At 36.5% G+C, this 25,606-nt stretch overlaps 1 protein-coding gene across 2 annotated transcripts in view; it reads left to right on the plus strand.

The window, feature by feature from the left end:
• The window catches only part of csmd3b (CUB and Sushi multiple domains 3b), a 463,847-nt gene that overhangs the window by 135,561 nt on the left and 302,680 nt on the right, over positions 1–25,606 (plus strand). For both annotated transcript variants that reach the window (XM_087786440.1, XM_087786441.1), the window contains exon 3: positions 14,709–14,821. In XM_087786440.1, the coding sequence (XP_087642566.1) occupies positions 14,709–14,821 (113 nt within the window). The remainder of the gene's footprint in view (positions 1–14,708; positions 14,822–25,606) is intronic.

Below are 25,606 nucleotides of genomic sequence, written 5' to 3' on the forward strand. Positions count from 1 at the left end.
GTATACTAAAAGTACACTTATTACTGACTCATTCAATGTAATATACCTCCTCAATCTTGGTCACATTACCTGTTTTTATTTAATTTTATTATTTGTATGATTCACGATGTTGCTCTGGTGTTTCTGACAAATAGAAAAATGAGGCCAAAACTTGTCACAATTCTTTGTTTTGGCCGATCAGAGTTTCCAAATATTTGAATATTTCGAGTAACTGAATATTTTAAACATTTACAGCAGGTATGATTGTAGGAAATGTCTTTTCAGTTCCACTTTCTTCTCGAGCGCTAGATACAGACAACAATTATGAATTCAATTATCAATCTCTCTTGATAAGGTAAGGTAAGGTAAGGTAAAACTTTATTGATCCCTCAGGATCTGTGATTGACAGGCGTTCACATTTCTTCCATTACTCATTGTAGCTGTTTATTACGTGTAGCCTCATGAATACAACTTAAATGTCAAAATGAGTGCTTTGAATATCAAATACTCCCTTAGATGATCTTTTTTTTTTTAATTGTATTTTTTTCTGTAAGAAACAACAAATCAATCAACACATGGGTGTCGAGCTCGGTAACATTTAAAGTCCACAACCGAAGCGGGACAATTAAACATCGTAAGCCAGAACAATGTCTCTCTCTGCCCCAGTGCTTGCGCCATTATCCTCCTTGACAGAAATACAAGAATTCAATTAAAAAGACCATGTATTGACCTTAACAAACGGGCACATGTTTGGACACACGCCACGTATCAATTAATCACCGTCTGTCACTTGACAATTATAGCATTTGTGTCGTCCTCGCCCGACTCATATTGTATCAGACCGCGATGATCATCAATGAGTTATGAGTCATTTCTGTTTTGTTTTTTTTATCCTCCCGTGTACTTAGCTCATAATTTTAGCCCTTTAAAAAGACAAATTTCCTACAGGTCCCATGATGCTTTGCAGCAGCTCTGAACTTAAAATGATTCAATTATAGAAGGTTTAATCAATTTTGTGATACTGAAGCCACTTGGAATTTTAATTTTGCTTATTAAGGGTTCATTTCTTTTTAAACTTGGCTTTGACATCTTTCCCTTGTTGGGATCTAAACTGACTTACTCATATTAGGACATGCAGTACACATATTAAAAATAACAACATCAATAATACATGAAAAAATTCAACAATAATATAGATAATCATAAAAACAACCCTAAGAATATTGAATAAACACAATAATATATACAACTATGATGAATGTATCAACGACAATAAACATTAATACAAGACAATCAACGGTAGTACAGGGAGGAGTTAAAAACACAAAATATAAACATTATATTGAAACATTTTATCCAATTTCCTCCATCCTATTAGTTTGATTTATAACTTTATATGTGATTGACGTTACATAAAGTCATATAATCTATATATTTTGAATTAGTCTTGCGTTTGCTTAACCAGATTCGTCCACTAAGAACATGACTAGTAGCAATATGGGGTTTTCTGGAGATGTATCAATGAAGCTTCATGAAACACTGAGCCATTATTTGGAATTCAGTAGGTGGCGCCCCTCAGTTTAAAGATGAGTTTTCAAAGGAATAACTGTTCAATGCAATACATTATATTGCAGATATGTAGTTGCCTTAAAAAATAAGGCTTCATGAAGCTTCATCCGCCCATCATTACCAGGAACAAGACGTAGATACAGATCAACCTGTCCAACCTGTTGACACATTCCACCCCAACACACCACAGCATAAAACACTGGCCACCACAGACTGGTAGAACATGCAGAGGAGTTTCCTGTAGATGTTAAATGATCGGAGCCTCCTCAGAAAGTACACTACTCGGAACTTTCTTGTACACATGTGGAAGTAGTCAACATCTCTCAGAAGATTCCTTCTTATATATCACAGAAAAAAACAGCTAATTTCCACCCAAACAGGATGGTTTATGATTTTCATTCATTTCATTTTATGTGGTTCTCTATGAAGTCGAGTTGTTTGTTTTCAGACGGAGAGATTGATAAACACTAGCTACAAAATCAACTCTCTTGGCGTTCACTCTCTGTATAATATCTAAAAATAACTTAACATCTGAGTTTGTTTGGTCCCCACAAAGATCACGAAAAAGGTCATCGCTCAGACATCTCCCCCACATGTAAGCATCTTTACAAGCAGTGATATTTTAAGATACGGCCTGTTGTCAAGGGTCCTTATTCAAAATTGTATTCCATGTACCATCAGAATTTACTTCCAAAAGAGAGGCTGAATGTAATTTATTGAAAGTAATGGAAATCAATTATGGCTGGTGATTTTTGCATGAAGAGGAAACAGATTTTAGGTACATTATAAGCTGCTTTTCAGGATGTTTTGAAAAAGCTTGATTGGAATATGGTCCATGTAGCAGGGTAGGGGTCACCAATATGTTAACTGCAGAAACCCGGGATCCCCCAGAGACCATTAGAGTAGCCCACGGGCATGATCTATAAATATTTATTTGATTTTATGTTCCTTATCTGGTAAATTAGGTAGTTTATCAGACAGAACCTTTAAGGGTTGGTGAGCCTTGCAAAAGGGGATTTGTGAAGCGATTGATATTATTTTCTACACTACGTCTTTACGCTTTCAAGCTGATGGAAAAAACATTTTCCATGGTCTAACGAACCAAACTCTTTCCCCAAGTGTATGTGTTGCCTTGGCAACATTCAGACCTGCACACGGCTTGGCCTGCAGATCACTATCAGCTGTCTCAGGAGTCTCTCAAGGAAATCGGCTCGACGGTTCACCATCCAGTTCTTGAGCTTCTGCTACGGCGTTACTCTGCTTACTCCTTAGCAATGAAGGCGCAAATCATCGCCTACTCTTTCTTTTTATACTATGTTTCTCTTAGTATGTGGTCCTACAAGCTCCTACAAATATTAACACCAGGACCTTATAATACACTTTTTGTCAATTATATCCAGAAGCTTCCGCTGTGAACTGTTTAATTTCTCATTTTAATACTCAGCTTCAAGTGCTTTCCAGTTTCCCATCTAATGACTCAAAAAACGGGTGGCTTTTATGAGCAGCTAGTTGGAACATAGGACTTCCCCCTGACCAAGACAACCTCAATAGCAGGCTGTCCTTTTCCACCAGCTAGTCCTTGCCATACTCTACTTAACTGGACTCCACTCTACCTGGTTGTGTTGCATTTCCACCAGCACTGTACGTCAAACCAGGTACAATTTTTACTACCTGCTCCGCTGCGGTTCCAAGCGAGGCCGAGTCGGCATTACAAAGGTTACACTGAGTGACTGATGACTACAATGTGATGCAAGAAACCTGTCCTTTTTATGGTAGATCCATCCAAAAAGTTGTTCTGTGGGCAAGTTCTAGACCTATTTGTATCAGGAACGTACACCATTGATTCTGGCGGTGCTTTCTTATCAGGGTCCCAACAACTGTGAGTAGGAAATGTAGCAGTTCCTGCCTTTAAAAAACGGGCACTGGACCTTTTTATGTCTGGTGAGTACAAAATTGCCTCTGAGTTTCTTGACGCTGTGCTATCACGGTTCCGTTCGCAACAGACTAGTGAATAGCTGAGACGAGTCAAGTCAAGCCGAGTAGGGCTGGAACAGTGTAGTGGAAAAGCTACAATCATGCTTAAGCTACCCCAGAGCAGCATATATCACCATTATCACAACAGATTAAACCTATATTTTGAGGTGAGTCCAACTATATCAAATCTGTACTACTAAGCCTCACAACACCTAAATCCCGTCCTCACCATTGTAAGGATACGAGATGTACTGAGAGCCAGTTAAGGAATATGATTTGTTGGGACTGTCAAGGCCTTCCAATAGCAGCCAACCAACATTAATCCTTGGTTCCAGGGTGGAGCCCATAGACGCTACTCTCTATAAGGGCAAAGTGATTCATTATTGTCTTTTCCTAGAAGCATTTGGCTGCTCAACCCCCTACACTACGAAAGAAAGCCATTCTGGGAGAAGATTGACAGTCCTTACATGGACCTAACGCGAGCAGAAATTTGCGAATAAATGTACTTTTATAGAAAATGAACAACATGTGGGATGGGTCAAATAATTAGCATTCTGAACAACACTTTTTTTTGTTCTGCGTTTTCCTAATGGATATTCAGCGGCTGCCAAGTCAGTGTCAGATGAGTAGGAGAGGATGTGCTGCAGTGATCAACGCAGTTCTGCTCCTCGTTGAGCTGCCTCTTTCAAGGCTGTTTTTTGTGGAACATAACAGATGTGTAAGAGGGTGGACATTATACCTCAAGGCCGCAGAATCCCGCACAGTTAAGGGTAATGCCGGGAGGGAATACGAGCACAAGCATGGTATCGTCCTCCTCGAAGACGCCGAGAGGAGAGCTGGATATGGGATGAGGTTAAAGACTGCAACGTATATGAATCGGTTTCTAAAGCAACTGAGGTCAAGATCAGATCAACAGTTAGCAGTGGTGATATTTAACCGTAGAAACATTACAGCCTTTTCATTTTGATAATGTCCATAGGTGGGTGTGAATAGGGTTGTAAAAAGTTGATAAGGGTCAAATGATTGAAAGATTGATATTTAAAAAAAAAAAGAAGAAGCCAAGGAGTGTTTAGTGGCCGTGACATAATCCAGGTTATGTTTTCACCTTTGTTTGATCAATTTGATAACCGCCTGTCAAACTGAATCCTAAAAAGGGGCCAAAATATTTGAACAATGTAGGTCGCGTGCCGAATAAAATTGATATTTTCAAAAGTTTTTTAACAAGATGTTTGAATCTTTTGATGTTGTCTTATTCACTTTTGAAGGCTCTATTGATGTTGATTATCTTCACTTTTGTTTTTATTTCCCAAACGTATTTTTTTTTCTTCAGTTTAACAAATCTGGCCAAACTTGAAAGGCTAAATCGTGTTGATGGATGGATTTGGATGGAAAAAAAAATATGGATGTTAATGGATGGATGGATGGTTAGATAGAACCTTATGGATGGATGGATGGATAGAACTGTAAGGATGGATAAGATAGATACAACTTTTGGGATGCATGGATGGATATGACTTCATTAACGTATTAATATTATAAGTTTTTGGATGGATGCATGCATCTTTATGGATGGATGGAGAGAACTATATTGATGGATAGATGAAACTTGATGGATGGATGGAAGGAGAGAACTCTATGGATGGGTGGATAGATTTAACTCTAGGGGTGGGTCGATGCAACTTTATGGATGGATGGTTAAAAATGTGCTTATGCATGGATGGATAGAACTGTATGGATGGATACCATAAATAAAACCTTTGGGATGAATGGATAAATATAACTTTATGAACTACTTAGTATATATAACTTTTTGAGTGGATGGATGGAAATAAACTTATGAATGAATTAATAGATATAAGTTTTTGGCTGGATGAATTTAACTTTATGGATGGAAGGATAGAGCTCGATGCATGGATGGATGGATATAGCTTTATGGAAAGATGGATGGATGTATATCTCTTCATGTATGGATATATGGACGGATAGATAGAACATTATTGATGGGTTGATGGATAGAACTGCATGGAAATATATATATATATATATATATATATATATATATATATATATATATATATATATTACTTAATGGATAGATGGATGGATAAAACGTTATGGTTGTATGGATGGATAAAGCTTTATGGTTTTATGGATGGATGGATGGATAAAACATTGTGGATGGATAGAGCTGCATGGATAGGAGGCATAGAATGGAAAGAAATGCATTGATGGATAAATAGATAGAACTTAATGGATGGATAACTTAGATGGATTGGATTGATGGAAGATAGAAAAGAAGAACTTAACTTTATTGATCATTGATTAATGTAACGGTATAACATACATGTTAGGCTACAATGACTCAAACTTGGACTGAGTCTTTTGTATTTAACAGCTTTACAATTTTATTGGGCGCTATTATTATTATTATGGGCCGCACAAATCTTGGAAATAAACACATAGGTGCTCCATCTCGAGTCATTTTCAATTCATTGTCGAGGATTATCGAACAGGAAGAATGTTTAGCCGCGAAAAAAAGTCAAACAAAAGGAGCCGTGAAAGACTGTTTACTCCGATTTATCTTTGCATCTGTTCTTGTCAGTCTGAGGCCCGACATGTTGGCTGGTGGACCTCAGGGGCTGACAGGGAGGTTAATCCACTATTCAACCCCAGTCACAGTGGCACTTCAGGGGGCACAGAAAAACAGCGGTGGCCGGCGTCGGCTCAAAGATCCTGTGCACAATCTCCCCATGTGGCGGAGGAAGATTCTGGTTTGGGGTCCTGGTGAAATGGCTAAGAAGGGTGAGTGGGGTGAGACCAGTGTGCAAACATGTTGGGAGAAGTGACACATACCCACACTGACAAGAACGCTGGGTTATATTTTTAAATATTTGAATTAATTTAACATGTACAGATACCCAGATGTGACATGGCAACAAAATACCCTAAATTATCTGATTGATCACTAAAAAAAAAAAATACTTTAATTTTAGCCCAGATAGCTCAACAATACTGATTTTATTGTGTTGCGGCTGCAGTAGCGGCCCTGCGCTCTAAGGGCTTCTTTCTTAATTTAGTAAAGGCATTTATTCAGGTCAGACGGCTAACAATATGTACCTACGAAAGTTTTCCTTGAATCTTAAATGATCAACTCTATAATGATTCTTGGGAAAATAGTCGATACCGATGGATGGATACCACAAGGACAATAAACGAACCCTGAATTTTTTTTAACAAAAGGGTTTTAATTAACAAGAAAAATGCAAAAATAAGATCTAATACAACTTGTAAGACTGTAAAGGACTGCATGTAAAATATTTATTTGAAAAAAAAAAAAAATGGCGGGCAGACAGTGTTGAATAATTATATATTCGGAAACAAAATCATTGCTCAGATGGTAGAGCGGTTGCCTGCAGTCCAAAAGGTTGCAGGTTCAATCCCAGCTCCAGACAAGCTTGTGTCGTTGTGTCCCTGAGCAAGACACTTTACCCTGATTGCTCCTGATGGTAGACTTGGCGCAGGTGTGCAGCCTACTCCCATCAGTATGTGTGAATGGCTGTCAAAAAGCACTACTGAATTTCCCCTCTTGGGACAAGTAAGGGATTTAAAATAAAAAATAAAAAATAAAATGTTAATATTTATACTTTTTAGTATTTGGCTTTTTTGAGTTTAAATTAAAACGTAAGTACCTACAATGAAATGCCTTTTTTTAACTGAATGATGCGTCCCAGGCTTGTTTTAAAAGCCAATATTGTCACTTTAAAGTACATATTATCATCAAAAAATTATATTTCCCCAAGAAAATTATCTTCTGTTAAATATCGTGTGATATTTTTGACATTTAAGTTGTGTCTTTTTGTAGTTTCTTCCAATTTTTTTTACACAAAATGATTCATCAGGGTGACCCTTTTTTTTTTTATACCTCCTCTTGCGATTAAATGTTTGTGACTAATTTTATTAATGGTGTGCCACTGTGGTCAAGGACCCCGTAACACACATAAAACACAGGCACACACTCACTCGCGGTGAAAGACGGGGGAGTTCAGGTTGGGCCGAGCGTGGCTGATTTACACACCGGTGACTATTGACCACATGTGCAGTAACCTGGGAGAGGACTTTGTGCATATGTGTGCGCATGTGAACACACTTTATGTGCACGTTCGGGTGTCACTCAGGCTAGTCTTAATCAATCAGTGACTGCAGACCCTGAACTTTGGTCTTGAGAGGAGATAATAAATCTCGCTGACACAAAGACTCCACCGGAGGACCGTGTGGGGTCGAACGCTGACGATAGAAGAGGTATTGTTGTAAGTGAGGCTGAGGCCTGGTGACATGAATAAAAGCATTTGTTATGCTCACGTCGGTCTCAAAATCTCCGTCACAAATGCATGGTGATTAAAATATTAATCTAAAAACAAAAGCATGTATATAGAGGAAGGAAAAAATCAATGAAGTTACGTATTTAAAGGTTTTTAATTCCCTTTAAAAGACTCGTAACAACCATGTAAACGTACATGTTTCACCGGTATTTCCTATAACTCAAGTTCTCATGTGTGTTTCGTAAGAATTGCAATTCATGTTGCAAGAATCGGACTTAATTTGTGCAAAGAATGAATCCCACTGAACTGACTATAGTGTCAAGGTTGTGTTTCTTTAAATTGTTAACATAACCACTTCCATAAAAAAAAAATAAAGAGAAATTAAATATTTACAAGCAAATACAATGATGATGCAAGAACAATGAGACTGATAGTCTAACCATCTGTTGGAATACTGCCTAAACGGGAACATGGGTTGGACTAGTCTCTTGTTACTCGTGGCTACGTTTGTTCTGTTGAATATTAATTGCACACTGAATGATGAAACGACCCTGAAATAAGAGAAACTGATGTTAAAGAAGTAAAATAAAAGGTTAAGTAAGTTCTACTACCGTTAATCGATCTGTACTGTATTTGCATGCCCATGTAAAAAAAAAAAAAAAAACTTTGGATGTGACTTAAAATATATATTTTTGTATCATTCAATCATATTATTAATACATTTACAAGAAACAATTTCCTTATGAGGGTCTTATTATTGTGGTTGTTGATGTAGTGTTTTTTCTTGGTATTTATGTTGGTATTATCTTTGGTGGATGGATGGATAGAACTTCATGTGTAGATGGTTGGTTAGAACTTGCAGATGTAGGAATATATGAATACAACTTTATGGATGGATGAATGGATGGATAAAGCTTCATGGATGAATGGATGGATAGAACTTAATGCATGGATAGATGAATGGATGGATATAATTTAATGCATGGATGGATGTATATAAGCTTATGGATGGATGGATTCAACTTCATGGATGGATGGATGAATGGATGGATAGAATGTAATACATGGATTGATGGATATAACTTTATGGGTGGATGGATGGATAAACTTCATGTTTTGATGGATGGTTAGAACTTATGGATGGATGTATAGATGGTTAGAACTTTATGAATAGATGAATAGAACTTTATGTATGGATGGATGGATATAACGCCATGTATGGATGGAATGTTAGAACTTACAGATGTAGGAATTGATTAATACAACTTTATGGATGGATGAATGGATGGATAATAATTAATTGATGAATGGATGGATAGAACTTAATGCATGGATATATGGATGGATGGATAAAACTTCATAAATGGATGAATGGATGAATACAAATAATTGATGAATGGATGGATACAACTTAATGCATGGATAGATGGATGGATGAATGGATAAAACTTCACGGATGGATGGATATAACTTAATGCATGGATGGATGGATGGATGGATATAACTTTATGGGTGGACAGATGGATACAAATTCATGGATGATGGATAGATAAAACTTCATGGATGGATGGACAGATGAATGGAATGATAAAACTTGCATGGATGGATGGATAGAACATTATGGGTGGATGGATGGATAGAACTTCATGTATTGATGGATGGTTCAAACTTACAGATGGATGGATGGATGGTTAGAACGTTATGGATGATGGATGGATGAATAGAACATGATAGATGGATGGATGGATACAACTTTATGAATAAATGGATGGATTTTAATTTATTGATAAATGAATGAAACTGTTTGGATGAATGGATAGAATGAAGAGCATGGATGCATAGGATGGATGGATGGATGGATGGATGGATGGATGGATGGCCAGAACTTTATGGATTGATGAATATAAGTATTTGTTGATGGATATAAAACATGGTCACACATCATCACATCAAAAAATAAATAAATAAAAACAATCTATAGATAATAACAACGTTGGACATTAATCCGTGTGAAAATGAGCTGCATGGCAGAGGTCTGCGTCTTTCAGTGCTTTTATTCTCTATTTTCTGTTTTGGCTAAAATTGCTGTCTTCAAGCTCCTGAAGGTGAATTATGAAAAATTGTCGAATCAATATTTTCCCATTGACTGTAAAATGTTTTTTAAGCAGCATAAATGAGTCCATAACAAAGAGTGTTGTGTTCCAGTAAGATGAGCCCGACGAGGGCAGGAGCTCACGGAGGTTCCAGTGGGAAGACGGGCAGGGAAGCAGAGTGCAGGAGGCAGTGGGCAGATGGGGATTTATTGCTGTATGTGGAGCCGGCAACCTCGCTGGCGGTGAAGAGGTTGCACAGAGAGTAAATGGCTCCGATATTGACACAGTTTGCCGTCCTCCGGTGGAAACGCTAAGGAAGGGGGGAAAACGGTGGGAAAGTAATGGCAGACGGGGATTTGGAAGAAGTGCAGAGAGCTTTCCGTGGTGGAGGATGAAAGTCAGAATCGACTGCAAACACCGATGCTCAAGTGGCAACTTTGGTGTTCTTGACATGACGTCATATCAAGCTAGGAGGCGGATTGTTGCTGCTTCTTAGGTTTTAAGAGCCAGTGCGTTTGATATATTAACATAAATGTAGTTGTCATGCATCTACTGTAGCTTTATTGTATATTATTTATGTAATTAAAAATAAAACATCTGAGTTATATCCTGTTTTTTGTACACTTCCCTGAACATGGTGATATAGACAAGGTCATGGAATCTAATATCATTGATGAATAGAGTCTCTAATATTGACCTTATTATTAATTAATTATTCTAGTTTTTCAATACCATCTCTACTGTTAGTGAGTACATTTGAGTCTGTATCATTATTGTTTTTATTAATGTTATTGCTGTTTTTTTTATTTTTGGTTGAAGTAGGGCTGTTTTGGGCGGGTATTTGTCCGCCTAATAATTATTTATCCTTGTTACTAAGTTAAAATTGCAATTATTATTTAATTATTTTCTGTTATTAACAGGAATCTGCACTTAAAACGTTATGAATCTACTGGAAAAAACTATGTTTATTTCCCTCCCTTTAGATTTTAATAATTAATTTATAATAAAGCGTGGCTTGTACTTGATTTTAAATATGTTTATTATTTTTATTTCACATTTCTACTTTATACTTCCAATCAATGCTACCAGTTGTTTTGTTGTTGGGTTTTTTTTAGGATGGCATACGTGGTTCAGGTCGGTTATTTATGCATCTAATATTTATTTATCTTTGTAACTTCTTTAAAATCTGTTTAAAAAAAACTACAACAAAAAGCTAGCACACATTTGTTTTTTTAACAATAAGTGTTCATTAAGTGTATTCCACATGTGTGTAACTTAAGGACAGGGGAACGTCCGGAAGGTTTTCTCAAAATCGAAGTAGATTCAGGTTAAGATGGTTAAGGGACTAACAAAAAAGAATTGAAGTGATGTTGACGGTGAGGAAATTTGATTATTAAATTAAGTCTCAAAAGAGTGAAAAGACAATATCACATTCTGAATAATAAGACAGAAAATTAAATTGCATTTTAAAATATTTTTGTGCTTTTTGTGTGTTTCAATTTGACACGCCTGGTGTACACAATTAAATGTAGTTTCTTTTTATATCCTTTACTGTTCTTTAAAGGGCAACTAACCTTTAAACCTGACTCATATGTTTTAAATGTTGAAGTCTTCCTCTCCAAGATGCAGGAAGTCTCTCATCATGACCATGATTTGAACGTATTACTTTATAAAATTCTGCACCATCTGAAATCCCGGCAAACAAGAGGTTACAAGAGCAGAGTCCATTATGACGTAATGATGGCTTCACTCCTCCTCCAGCCAGCTTTAATGACGTCCCACTTTTGTATATACAACGAGTCCCTTGGAGGTGTAGATTCTGGGCCACGCGGTGACAAACCTTGAGGTTTGACCAATCACAGCAGAGTGGCTGTGGTTATGGTAAACACGATTTAATCTCCAGTGGGCGGGGCTTAAGATCATTTTCTAATGTAAACATTTCAATGAAAAGAGAGTTTTGTACAAACAGACACGTACTGATGATACAATGAGATCCAAGATCTATTTAAGACTCACTCAAATCATCACATTAGTCGAACTTTAATGGAAGCCAATAAAAAATAATCCCAAACAAAGACAAACGTTGGAAAGCGAAACACCACAGGAGGTCGTGAAAACCCCACCACAGTAGCAACAATTTTCGCTGTGGTTTTCGCCGGCTTACAGTGACACAGCTGAGAGGTTGAAATTGAGATGCAGCGCTGATCTTACTGGAAGAGACAGGCAAAGCTGAGCACAAGGAAAAAGCAAATTGATGCGAGAGATGGGGGTTGGGGGGGGGGCGAAGTTGGAATCTCTCGCAGTGCGGATCACCACAAAGGTGCCCGGATTGAAGGATTAGATGTTGCGAAATGTAATTCCAGTTAACAACTGACGATAAATAAGACAGCGGATTGGAAAATGGCGGCACACCGGAGAATTAGGAAGATGAGAGGAGAGTTTAGGGTAGGACAGTGCACGGATATGATAAGAAAGAAAGCCAGGACGTGAATGAAATAGATATCAGGATGGAGAGATAAAAGGATGTGAAGAGAGGTTATAAAGCAGATGCCTAATAGAGGATAAAAGGAAGGTAGGCGAGAGGAAAAATGGATTGAGGGCAGATTCCAAAAGGAAGTGCTGTTTCTTATATCGATATGAAGGTATAGCAAAGTTAATTGTGGAGATAAGAAGAAAAGAAGAAGCTCTAAGGAAGAGAAATGTGCTCCTTTGGAAATAAAACAACATATATTTATGAAGGGATCCCTGTGAGTCTAAACCTAGATGCAACTTCCTTTCCCCCGGCTCAGCACTCTGTCAGCCTCATTACAAAGTAACACATTTGTTTGAACTAAACAACCTTTTAATTCAGACAGAAGTCAAACCTTGCCAACATTAATTCAAAGAGACCAAACCTCACGCTGCTCACTGCATCAACTGGCCCACTTGCTTCTCTTTCATGCATTAAACTCTCAATCTCATTTAGTCGAGATTTTTTGTGTGTGTGTGTGTGTGTGTGTGTGTGTGTGTGTGTGTGTGTGTGTGTGTGTGTGTGTGTGTGTGTGTGTGTGTGTGTGTGTGTGTGTGTGTGTGTGTGTGTGTGTGTTGGCCTCCTTTGCCTTTTTTATCCCACTGTATTACATTCCTGACTCAATCACTGAATCCATTTTGAATGTAAAATCTCTTGTCCATCGTATAAGTGGATCGTTGCTAAACGGCCGTATGGAGTCATGTTGGATATATTTAAAATGGTGTATTTGTGTTTAAAGTGATAGTCAGCCCAAAAAATGTCACTCATTTTCTACTCACCCTCATGTCGACTAAAGGTTGGGATTATTTTCAGAGTAATTGGTTCCTTTTTACAGTTAAAGACAAATATATAAGTTCATGCTAATGTATCAATTGATGCTAACTTGTCGTCTCCTCCATCCTCGTCCCAAAAGAAAAACTTAAAAACCTCCATACTGCTCGTCTGTAAAGTCCATCTTGTGTTGAAGACTTGACAAGAGAAGTTGTGCCAAAGAAACTGAAATAAGTCTCTAATATATCTATTATCTAATATCTATTTTATTAAGGTTTTTTTTTATAGCTGAAGTTATTATTAAAACTTACGTTCATTCTAATGTATCGACGGATGATTACTTTTCGCCGCCTCTATCCTCGTCCAAAAAGACACTTACAAACATCCAAATACCTCCATACTGCTCGTCCCTTACGACCATCTTGTATTGAAGCCTTGACAAGAGAAATTGTTCCAAAAAAACTGAAATAAGTCTTTAATATTTTAAGCTTGTTTATAGCCTAAGCTTTAACAAAAAGATATGTTCATGCTGATGTATCGACCGATGCTAACTTGTCGTCGTCTTCATCTTCGTCCAAAAAGACAAACTGAAAAATATCCAAATACCTCCATACTGCTCGTCTGTAACATCCATCTTGTATTGAAGACTTGACAAGAGAAATTGTTCCAAAAAAACTGAAATAAGTCTATAATATTTTAAGCTTTTTTATAGCGGAAGTTATTATAAAAAGGTAATTTCATGCTGATGTGTCGACCGATGCTAACTTGTCGTCGTCTTCATCCTCGTCCAAAAAGACAAACCTCAAAACATCCAAATTCTTCCATACTGCTCGTCTGTAACGTCCCTTTTCGATAAAAGTCTTGACAAGAGAAATTGTTCCAAAAATTGTTAAATAAGTCTATAATATTTTAAGATGTTTTATGCAGTGGAAGATAAGTGTTTGCTCATTCAAACAAATGACCAGTCAATATTTACTCTGATAGCCTGTGATCTTCTGCTAAACACAAGATGAATAGAAAAATAGAGATATTCCTGTAACAATTTCTAATGTCGTGGTTCAATACAAGATGGAAAGTACAAACGAACAGTATGGGATATTTGGATGTTTTTAAGAGTGTCTTTTTTTTGGCAAAGATAAGGACAAAGCAAGCGCCAATTGCTACATTGTTTATGTCTATAACTCCAAATAGGAACAGATTACTATGGCGATAATCTCAACCCTTATTCGACATGAGGGTGAGTAGAAAAATAGTCTTTAATGTCCGGGAACCATAAACAGGATGTGCGAGAGCTCTGAAAAAACAAGTATATTGTCAAAATAAACTATTTAAAACGTTTGACGCCTTGGTTAAGATCAAGTACAAAATCAGGTTAATCGAACCATAATTAAACAGGGAACATGAAATGAGAAAAACAAGTGAGTTATGAGGCATCACCAAATGTATTATTTTTTGTTAATGATGATGTTGATCTTGTCATTTATTGTTTTCCAGACTAACAGGCTTCCAAATGCCTGCCCCGGTCACCAGTACAGGGAATGTCTTCTCCTTAAGGTTGACAAGTGACTTTGCCGTCTCCGCACATGGATTCAAGCTCAACTATGAAGGTCAGTCATCAACTCCAAGTTTTCACTCACCATCGGATTTTCACTTTTAGATAATAGACTTCAATCACTCGGCTTTTTCGGACGGGAAGATATTATTTGTGTACACTAATTGGTTAGATTTAGAGAAGGTGCTTGTATTGTATATTTTATTGAAACATGCTTTCATGTCATCAGAGATGATCTTTTCTGATATTTTATTTATTCACGGTTCCTTTATTTTATCTTAAAAAACAGGTCTGGGATCAGTAATTGAATACATCAAAAGAGATTTGCACCTCATCCACAAGCTGTCAGCAAACTTTAAATTGTTTTTTTTTTTTTTTAAATTGATCCAAATAGGATCAAGTTTCACGGAGAAAAGGGGCGCATCCCGGCGCTCTTTACCACTCTTTGCCCTTTACCCACGGGCCATGAGTAAACACTGTGGTTCCAGTTTCACAGATGAAAGAAAAGATAAGAACCGTTGTAGGGATGAATATAATTAGAACCTGCCGTAAATTAGAAGCATGTCCTGTTTGCAATAAAGATTTCAGATTGGATTAAGATAAGGGAAATCTTTGATGTGTTGGTTCTGAGAGCGTGAAAAAAGAGGTGCACGCCGGTAGCTAAGCGCTAAAATATGCACGTAAACAATTATGAAGTCAGCACGGTTCAATTCAATCACTTTGATTTTGTGATCAAACATAAAGAAATGCGAGTTGAATTAATCAATCGTATGCATTTTTGATTGTAGTAAGGATCTTAGATGGCTTAATGAAAAATTGTAACCACTAACATCAGGTTATTTTTAACCCATTGTTGTTATCTTCAGTTTGTTCGCTGATATCCTTTGATGTTTTTCTCAAAAGGCATGTGCTACATTAGTGATGGTCATTCCATTTAAACCACTTATTAGGGCATATCTATTGGAAAAAGAAAACATCAACTTTTCAAACGTAGTTTTTATTGTTGTGAATGATTGACTAGATCAGGGGTGTCGAACTCAATCACACAATGTTCAAAATCTTTACCTGCTGCGGCTCGGAGCCAATTTAAATTAACCTGAAATCTGATTGAAATATTCCCTTTTACTTCTGAGAATTGAAATTATATTTTAAATATGTCATCTAATTTATTCAGAACATGTATGTACGGCTCATTTAAACACTCTCAAAGAAAATGTCTTTCCTTCAACGTCAGTTTCGCTCGTACTGGAATTCTCTGGATAATATTTGACATCAATATTCTCGTGCTGTGTCTCAAATCACACACTTCTCCAAGTGCACTGCTTTGCAGTACACTGTTAGACAGTGCATTAACTTGCATTGTGCTCATATTTCAACCGTGAAGTACTGTCTTAAATCAAACACTAGCGCTACACAATTACCGGAAATGTACTCGACAGTTTCTTCTACTACTTTTTAACAATGATTGCAATCATTCGTAACCATATTGTCAACACTTGACAGAACTTTTCGCCAATCGAAACAAGTTATTAACTTGTGTTTCATTGTGTTATTATTGTTGTTGTTGTGTGGTAAAATTAGTATTTTTCTCTAGACATTTACGTCGGTATCTCCTCCGAAGACGCTTTGTGAGTGACTTACCTTCCGTCTACGTCACTAAGATGGCGGCCGTTAAGGGTGGAAAGTGTCCATCGATCCACACTTAATTTTCTTCAGGATATCAACGTAAAAATGAGTTTAATATGAGTCTACCATCCAGTGGGCGACATAAAATGACTTGGCAGGACTTGAGTTTGATACACGTGAATCAAATTTGTTTGGCATTCCTGACATACTAATGGTATTACTCATTATTCTAAGTTGAGGAAGAGAGTGATAGATTCTTTTTATGTTTTGTTTTTTTTCTTTACTTTCTCTTTTTTTCTTTTTTCATCTTTTAAGAAAAAAATGGTTGTGACATCTGTAAAAAAAATAATCATTATTTTATATGTTTGACTATGTAAACACTCAGTATTGTAACAATATTGCCAAAAGCTTGTCAAATATATCATAGACAATATATATATATATATATATATATATCCTCCACCAGTTTAGAGATTCAAATGAAAGCCATTGATTTGTCGGTTGCGTTTTTAAGAATAGAACAAATGGTACAAAAAATGTATCGGTCGACTTCTACAGGAGCTTTGCACCAGTATTTTCAAAGGATGGATTTTGTAGGTTGATATTTTATCTTTTTTTTAATCTGTATAACAAGGCATGTCTTCGTAGTTAATGACTTCAATAAGACACGTTACCACCACTGCACATGTTTAATTATTTTTATAGGTGCAAACGTATGATACAATACTTGTTATAAGTAAAATGCGCTTCCAAAAATAAACTACACTTTGGTTTTATTTTTCTAGTTCCAGGCTAGCCAAGTGAAGCCTCCGAAATGTCTCATTTGGTGTAATTTGTGTCATGTTTAAAAGCCTGGAAATCGTCCCGTGGCAACAGACTGGTCAGCGCTGCTTCAAAAAATAATTGCAAAAAGGCTAATTACGCTCCTTTCAGCTGCTTCAAATTTGGGTTTCTTTTATTGTGAATCTTGGCACATCATAATAGTTTAATGGCCTACTTTGAGACTTTTTTTATACTTTGATATCATGAATATTATATCAAAGATCATCTCAGGGAAATATTGCGTTTCATATTGGTCTAAATATATCAAAATATATGTTTAATTTAATCCTGTATATGTACTTTATATATTATTATTTTAACAAGAATAGTATTATAAGGTAGATCCAGAAAATGTGTTTAGATTTACACAAAAGAGCTTCAGTTGGTCTCTGGGATGAGATTGATCTTGGGTTTAAAAAACATTTTCAGGCTGACATTTGTGCTTGCAACTAAAGTCCAGTGAAAGGGAACAATAGCCAGCAACAGCTGGTTCCTTTTGGAAAATGTCCTCTCGTCCGCTGTGTTTCTGTCACTCCCTAACCTTCCCTGTGCATCTGTGTCGACTGCAATCTGAAGCATTTCCATGCTGGGCTTGTTTCCACATGTCCTTTGCTCTACCCAGAGACAATTTCACTGATTACCAAGTGATGCGATGGGATTTCAAACCGGTTGTCTCGATTTCCTGCAATTGGCACCTTTGTCCTTGCAGTTGAGCTGAGATGTATATTCCTTGCAATCACACCAAAGAGTGTTGCCAATGATCCGTGCACAGAATAGTTCGACTACGGCAATAGCTCGATTTGAGCATCAAACTCTGAGCTCTGCCAAGGAGTTTATGTTGTTTGGCTGTTTCGGATTGAACATTGGATTAAAATCCTGTTTTATAATGTTGCTTTTGGGAACTAATGACCTAAAGCTTTGACCAATTGAAGGTTGTGGGATGGTGTCATTACGACACGAGAACAAAAACATACATTTTCTACTGAATATAACACTATCGTTGACACTTTTGCAGTAGCCAACGCAATTCGCTTTGTGTTGAGCTAGCTGGTACTTGCAACGTTCATAGTGGTCTTGAAGTGTCACAATCCTGTAATGACATATTGACACAACCTTTTACTATTTATTTATTTGACAAATCAACGAACAGTATGTTTTCAAAATCAACTCCAATTTAAGCAAGTTATTGCATGTATAATGTGTAACTTTTGTTTGGTCTTTGTCTGGAAAAGGTCTTGTTTTTGGTTACCAAGATGCTCTCCAGGTCTTGAGTGTTGAGTCAGTCTTTACTACTTGACTACATTTGAAAAAAAAGATGCGTCTATTTCCAATTTTCCAAAACCACAAATTATCTCTTCTTTTACACAATTAGCTCTACTTTCTTTCTTCTTAAGGAGGCAACACTTTTGCACTTGCCAATGTAGGCGCGAATACCATTGTTTGCTTTTGGTCGCTTCCGGTTTCTTGCAGAACTACCAAAGCATTTGACTGGATTATCTAGTTTCTGAAGTGACTTCTAACAACCATCCCACGGAAAAGTAATTGAACAGTAGTTATTGTTGCAGTTCATGAGACTTATTCATGGGTTGCCAATAGTTACACAAGTTATTGTTAATATTATGTGTGTATCTTTTTATCTTTGTTTTGGTCTTGATGCCCACTGGTCTTTAGTTTGTTGATATAAGTAGGTCTTGGCTACAAGTTAAATGCACATACATATTTAAAGAGATTAGTGCTGACTTTCCCATAATCTATTTAATTATGTATGTATCCTTTTCTTGAACTCTTGCCCTCCATCAGAAAGGCTATTTAGATTTTATTCCAGTTTGGTGTGGAGAAAACTTGCAACTTTACTGTATTCAAGATTTAAGATTCAAGAGCACCTTTTTTTTTTCGCCAGTACATATTGGTATACATACATGGAAATGTCTGTGGTTGTAGACGTCTCCGGAATTGGTTTTAACAACATTAGAAGAGGGATAAACAATATGTACAAAATATACAAGAGAAATAATAATATTAATAATAAACACAGTGCAAAAATCGTCAAAATGTGAATGAATTATAATTGATAGGATTATACATAGCGAATCACGGTAACTAGGAAGTCCTGTTCTGTGTCAATACCGATACATTCAAGTCAAGAAAAAAGGTAACAGAAAGCATAACAATCTCTTAGTAAGAAATGCAATCGGGTGATGAGGCTTCATGAAACAGTTGATGAGGTATCATGATACAGTGTCTTAATTTTAAAAGACCACTAGATGGCACTTTTAGTTTGAAAACTATTTGAGTAATTAGTAGATCAAAGCCACGTATTATAATGTGACATCCAGGGATCTTGAAGATACTGTATCATGATACATCATCAGCTGTTTCATGAAGCCTCCTCAACACATTACTACCGTTTACATGACATTAAAATAGTAAAATCAGTTGAAGTTTGAACTAAAGGGGAATATATATAAGAAATCTAAGACTAGCTGAAGTGCTCGCAGATTTTTTTATAGGATAGAAAACTGTGAAAAATGACAGCTCTAACTTGCTTAATATTTACGCTATATAACTTAAATTTGGTTAAAAACCTTCCTTGTAATGAGATTAGGCCAAAACTAAAAAAAAATCTGGCAGTTCAGGAAGGTCATTTTGATTCCAAGAAGATCTCTGTAGGAGCCACGTAGCACCCGTGAGAGGACCAAGCGGAGTGACCTTTACAGATATAGATATTGGAGCTGGCAGTAAGAGTATTGGGAAGCATTTTCTAACCGAAATGTTAATGATGGGTTGCAGCTATTATTCTAATCCATCCACACCATTATCTACCACCATTCATAGAGGCTCGTTACACAACTCTGGGTTTTTCCAAGTCATCCCTAGTCCATGTAATCATTCTGCCTAATCTGTTACTGGAGTAGATCCAGATTGGATTATCTTGTATTGTCACATTATTGGTGTAGTTCATTCTGTTCAAATGAGGAATAATAAGCATTCATGCCTCTAGGGCGCGAATACGGATCAGTCGTATACGAGTCTCTCTGTTGTTGTGAAGTCCAGGAGTGGATCAGGCCAAGTCAGAAGATCAGTGAAGATGGTGTTTTATGTAAGGAAAATGGCCGACCACAGCTGAGGTTCTGTATATATCGCCCAGTCCTTCTCTTCACCTGATCTCTGAGGCACTGATCAAACCTGCCAGAGTTCTCCATGCGGTCACACAACCGGTAGGTACATCGTGATCCCGACCGCTACTCCTTCAGCTGGAGTTATTTTGACATGAAAAGGCAGCTTTGGGACACCACACGGACACAACCTTTGCACTTCAAACTAAACCCGGGGGCAAAGCCATAAGATGCTTGAGGGCTTTCACATCCCACCTAGACTGGCTCGCCTAGGGATATTTGCCTTGAGGGGTGGGGGCAGGTAAAGAGACAGAGACGTTTTAGTCTGTCTAGAATCTTAAATTAGAACAGGGGGAGATTGTGTGTCAATGAAAGTAACAACTAGAACTACCTGCCAAACATTGAGCTAGCTGATATGTATAGTATAGTATACCTTTCTTTTTGAAACGGCAGATGAAATATAAGTAATTTTGAGCTCTATAGGAACCCTGTAGCATCTATGAGAGAACCAGCATACTGTGCCCTTCATACATAAAGATTAGGTATCATTAAAAAAAAACGCAGACACATGATGCATGATTTACTGCAGAAGCGCAGTACTGCCAGTGTGATTGAAACATCTCATTAGAACATATTGCTAAACACGTGTTAACATATTTCCAAACGTATTTCAATTTGTTTTAGCGTATTTTCAAACCCTTTTTTAAAGTATTTCAAAATGCATTTTAACATATATTTCAGATGTTTTTCGACAACGTGTTAGCGCGGAAGCTAACTGCTGTTTACATTGGGTGCCTTCAGCTTAGATTTTTTTTTTTTTTTTTTTTTTTTTTTTAGAATCCCTTATTAGTCCCGCGAGGGGAAATTCAACCATTCACACATACTGATGGGAGTAGGCATGCACACTTGCGCCAAGTTCACCATCAGGAGCAATCAGGGTGAAGTGTCTTGCTCAGGGACACAACGACACAAGCTTGTCTGGAGCTGGGATTGAACCTGCAACCTTTTGGACTGCAGGCAACCACTCTACCATCTGAGCTATGTCGCCCCCTAACACATTTTTTCCACTGGGGGATTAACAGACTTCTCCGAGTTCCCGACAAGTTGAACACACCAATCATAGAAAACAATGCCCAGTACTAATAGAGTGCTCTGGTAGAAGAACTCGCATTTCTCCGATCCTTAAAACTCTTCACTGGCTTCCAGTTTCTTTTAGGATCAACTTGAAAATTCTAATTCTTACCTTCAGATCAAATCAGTGATCTGATCCAGCCTTACACTCCAGCTCGGGCTCTGAGGTCTGTGGATCAGAATCTACTGATGGTTCCTGAACACGCTTCCGGACCAGAGGAGAGAAATCCTTCCAGACTGTTGCTCCTAAGCTTTGGAACCATCTCTGTGTTTGATGATCTACTGACTCCTTCAAGAAACATCTTAAGTATTCTTATTTGTTCAGGCTTTTCCCGGATTTTCTAGGAGTCCTGTGTTGTTCTCGGTGTTATCTTGATCTTTTTAATATATATTTTATTGAGTATTGTTTTGATTGTTTAAGTGCTTTGTGACCCTTGTCATAAATTACTTACTTACTTACTTGTTATTGAAAAAAAGGTACTGATTGTAGCACTTAGCTTTCTCACTAACAAGTAGTCGAAAGGGGTTTTGCAATAAGTCTTAAATATGTTTAGATGTGTTTGGAAATACGTTCAAACATTTATAAAATACATTAAAACATGTCGGGATATACGTTAAAACGTCCATATGAACTCACCGTTCGACCGATCATTTTCTTGAATGGATCTTTTCGACAAGGACGATGCACGGACTCCCGCCCACTTCTCAAAACTTATCTGGCTAGTGGATTTGACTTTGATGTTATTGTCGGACCCCCCCTCGAAACATTTCTTCTGCCTTCTGTGAAGACTGTCAGGCCATAAGTAATTCATGCGCTGACACATACCATCCCGCCTGTATATGTGCATGTGCAGGAAACCGATAGAAAGAGACTGATATTTTATTTAGCACAATGTCTGAGGCGGTTTGATATTGTGCTGATGAGACAGAATCAGAGATTAGCGCAGAGCTTAGGAACATTCACTGTGTTCTGACTTGGCTGATGTTCGCCACCTTTCTTTTTTTTTTTTACGTAGTAGCTTTTGTCACTTGATTAAATGTAAAAAAGTATCTTTAAATTCAGATATAGTGAGTAAAGAAGATATGGATTTTCTATGCGCTTTAAATGACTTTCTCATTCTGACTGATGTACATGGTGAAGACGGATGTTTTATTTTTCTTATTAATAAAACAATTTGTTTTAATATTCTCTTAACACAGATTCAACCAACTTTTTGTGTATTGAGTGTATTTTAAATCCACTCATTCTTTAGAGACCATTCATTTCTACAATTTGACTGTCTCAACCTTCAGGTTTTGGTTTTATTTTTGGCAGTTGGTGCCTCAGAATACATAAAATACTGATTTCACTGTTGTAAATGAATAGCTTTTTGTGGCCGTCTCCTTCTCCAAAATCTATTTACTTTTATATATATAGTAATTTTAAATATTAAGAGTTAATTTTTGGATACATTTGATACATTCTTTGACACACATTGACAGTTAATTCAGCTCCAGGGAAACTGTTGCTACAGTCAATGCCGTGGTTTGAACAGGGTACAAATAGATAACAGTCTCTGTTAACCCTTTAAAACCCACTGTTGCAGAGTTACAACAAAATTAATTTATCCCTGAAACAACTTTTTTTTCATTTACTTGATCACTGGGTCCTATAGTTTGTTCTCACGATGCAATTACATCCAACATTTGTATACATATACACTAGCAGAGGTACACAAATGAATACGTTAAAAAGTGTTACCAAATACATTCAAACACATTTTAAAAATACGTTAAACGTGTTTGGAAATACGTTAAAACGTGTATGAAATACATTAAAACGTGTATGAAATATGTTGAAACTTGTATGGAAATACTTGAAAGATGTTCAGAAAACGTTAAAACGTGGGTGAAATACCTTAAAACGTGTCTAGAAATACTTAAAACATGTTCGGAAATAGGTGGGAACGTATTCAGAACTAGTTAAAACATGTTTGGAAAGACATTTAAGCGTGTATGAAAATACGTTAAAAAGTATTTTCCAAAACGTTCAAAGGAGAAGCACAGTCAAAATGTTTCAAACACACTGGCAATAATTCCCTTCAGTAATTTACTCACACATTTGAACAAGAAAACTAACTTGACGTTAGTTAGTAAAGTCATGATGTTACAAGGTCGTGAAATCTGGCACGTTATAGATTTTGAAAAGGACGTCCAGTAAATTGTGTGTATTTTCTATGTGGCTCTGTAATCGTGCTTCAGTGTTGGCAGCTGACATGACAAGATCAAGAGAAACTCTTGGGATCAAGAAACATTCAGCAAAGAATGCTGTCGTTCATAATCATGCTTGGCAGGAGCCTCTGAAGAACCCAAAGAAAGACGTCACCAGATTTGAACAAAAAAACGTTCTGATAGTAGGTCAGGTCATTTTAAATCGAGTGTCGGACCCTAATATGTCAAAATGTCCGAGACATCATGAGCAAGCTTCCTTCACTTATTTGGTCCTTGACTGATCTGGTGTCTCACGCTTTCCCAGAAGAACCCGTTTCAAGGTTATACAAGATATTTTTCGAATGTTTGCAACTTAGATGTATGACCATGTTTTAGTTTTTACATTTTATTCAAAGAAAATGTCATTTTCTTTTAAAGTTTTTAATTGTATTCAAAACATTTGTATTTGGTTTCCGACTGTTAAAATTGTATTCAATACATTTTAATTTTGTTTAAGAGTTTTACACTTGAGTTTTATTTACTTTTTTAAGAAACTTTAATTCTGTTTCAAGTTTTTTCCATTTTTTTTTAAGTTTTGAAATTTGTTTCAGAGTTTTTTTTTATTATTTGTTGTTTATGCAATTTTGTGTGAGGAAAATTGTATCAGGATATTTGTCTATATGATTAAAATGATTTTATATATATATGTGTTTTATATAATGCTGATGATGCATATTATACTTCTTAAATATAAAACACAAAAGCATCAGCCTAAAGAGAAAAAGGTTAGCAGGAATATAGAGGTAAACCTAACACAAACAATCGCTATCGAGGCAACACAAATAAACATTTGAATCAGAGAAAAAAAAAACTCATACCAAATGATTTCCTCTGTAAAAATCTAAAAAGGACATTTAAAGAACATCATCACAATATTAAATACAGTGTGAAGTCCCCCCCAAAAAAGACTAAACTTTTTGTTACACCACATTCTTATTCTTATTGTCCACTAGTGTTTCTGTTCAGAAGAATCTGTTCCTTTTTTTGGAGTTACAGGCTCCTACTATGTCCATACGAGGGACCCAAACAGCACCCACTTTTCTTCGTCTTCTTCGTCCAAAAAGGACACACTGAAAAAACATATAAATACTTCTATATTATTCGTCTGTGATATCGCTCTTACAATCACAGCCCCAAAAGAGAAATTATTCCGAAAAAATGTACTTTAATCTATATTTTAAGCTTGTTAGCTATAAGTCTAACAAGCTACGCTGACAGGAAACACTATGGGTTAAAAGACAAAGAGGTTTCTGCTACAAAGAAGCTTTAAATATAGATTTATGTAAAAAAAAATCGGATCGGACGAAGAAAAGTTGGCTCCAGTCATATATTTTTGTCTATACCTCCAAAAAGGAACAGATTACTCTGAATATAATCCCAACCTTTAGTCGACATGAGGGTAAAGTATCAATTTAAGTACTAACTTTTGAGTACCTTGTATCAATATGTTGCAGCAGATCATCTCAATTAAACAGTTTACCTTAATCAAAATGATCAACCATTAAAAATAGTAATTCACAGAGTTTATTTTCAAATGCCATTTAAATGCAAATGTAAAGTGTTGAGTTACTCTATATGTCATGTTATGTGTATCACAAATCAACACATTGCGTTGCTGTGAAGTTTGAGCTCAAAAAAATGAATAATAATGAGTAAACATACATGTTAATTAAAACTCTCCATTAAAAGGAAACATCACTTTTTCATACTTTTTTTTCTGAGCCAAATGTCAAATATACTGTAAGTGCTTTTCAATATTCATGTGTGGGTGTTAATGCACAGTAGAGGCTTAAAAAACATTAAAAGAAACACAAAAAAAACCTCGAGATTTATTTATTTAGACTTATGTTCACATATTGCTTTTCCTCAACATGATTTCACCAAGTTACAGTTTT

This window comes from Callionymus lyra, chromosome 3, assembly GCF_982586985.1.
Source record: "Callionymus lyra chromosome 3, fCalLyr1.hap1.1, whole genome shotgun sequence".
Lineage (NCBI taxonomy): Eukaryota > Metazoa > Chordata > Actinopteri > Syngnathiformes > Callionymidae > Callionymus > Callionymus lyra.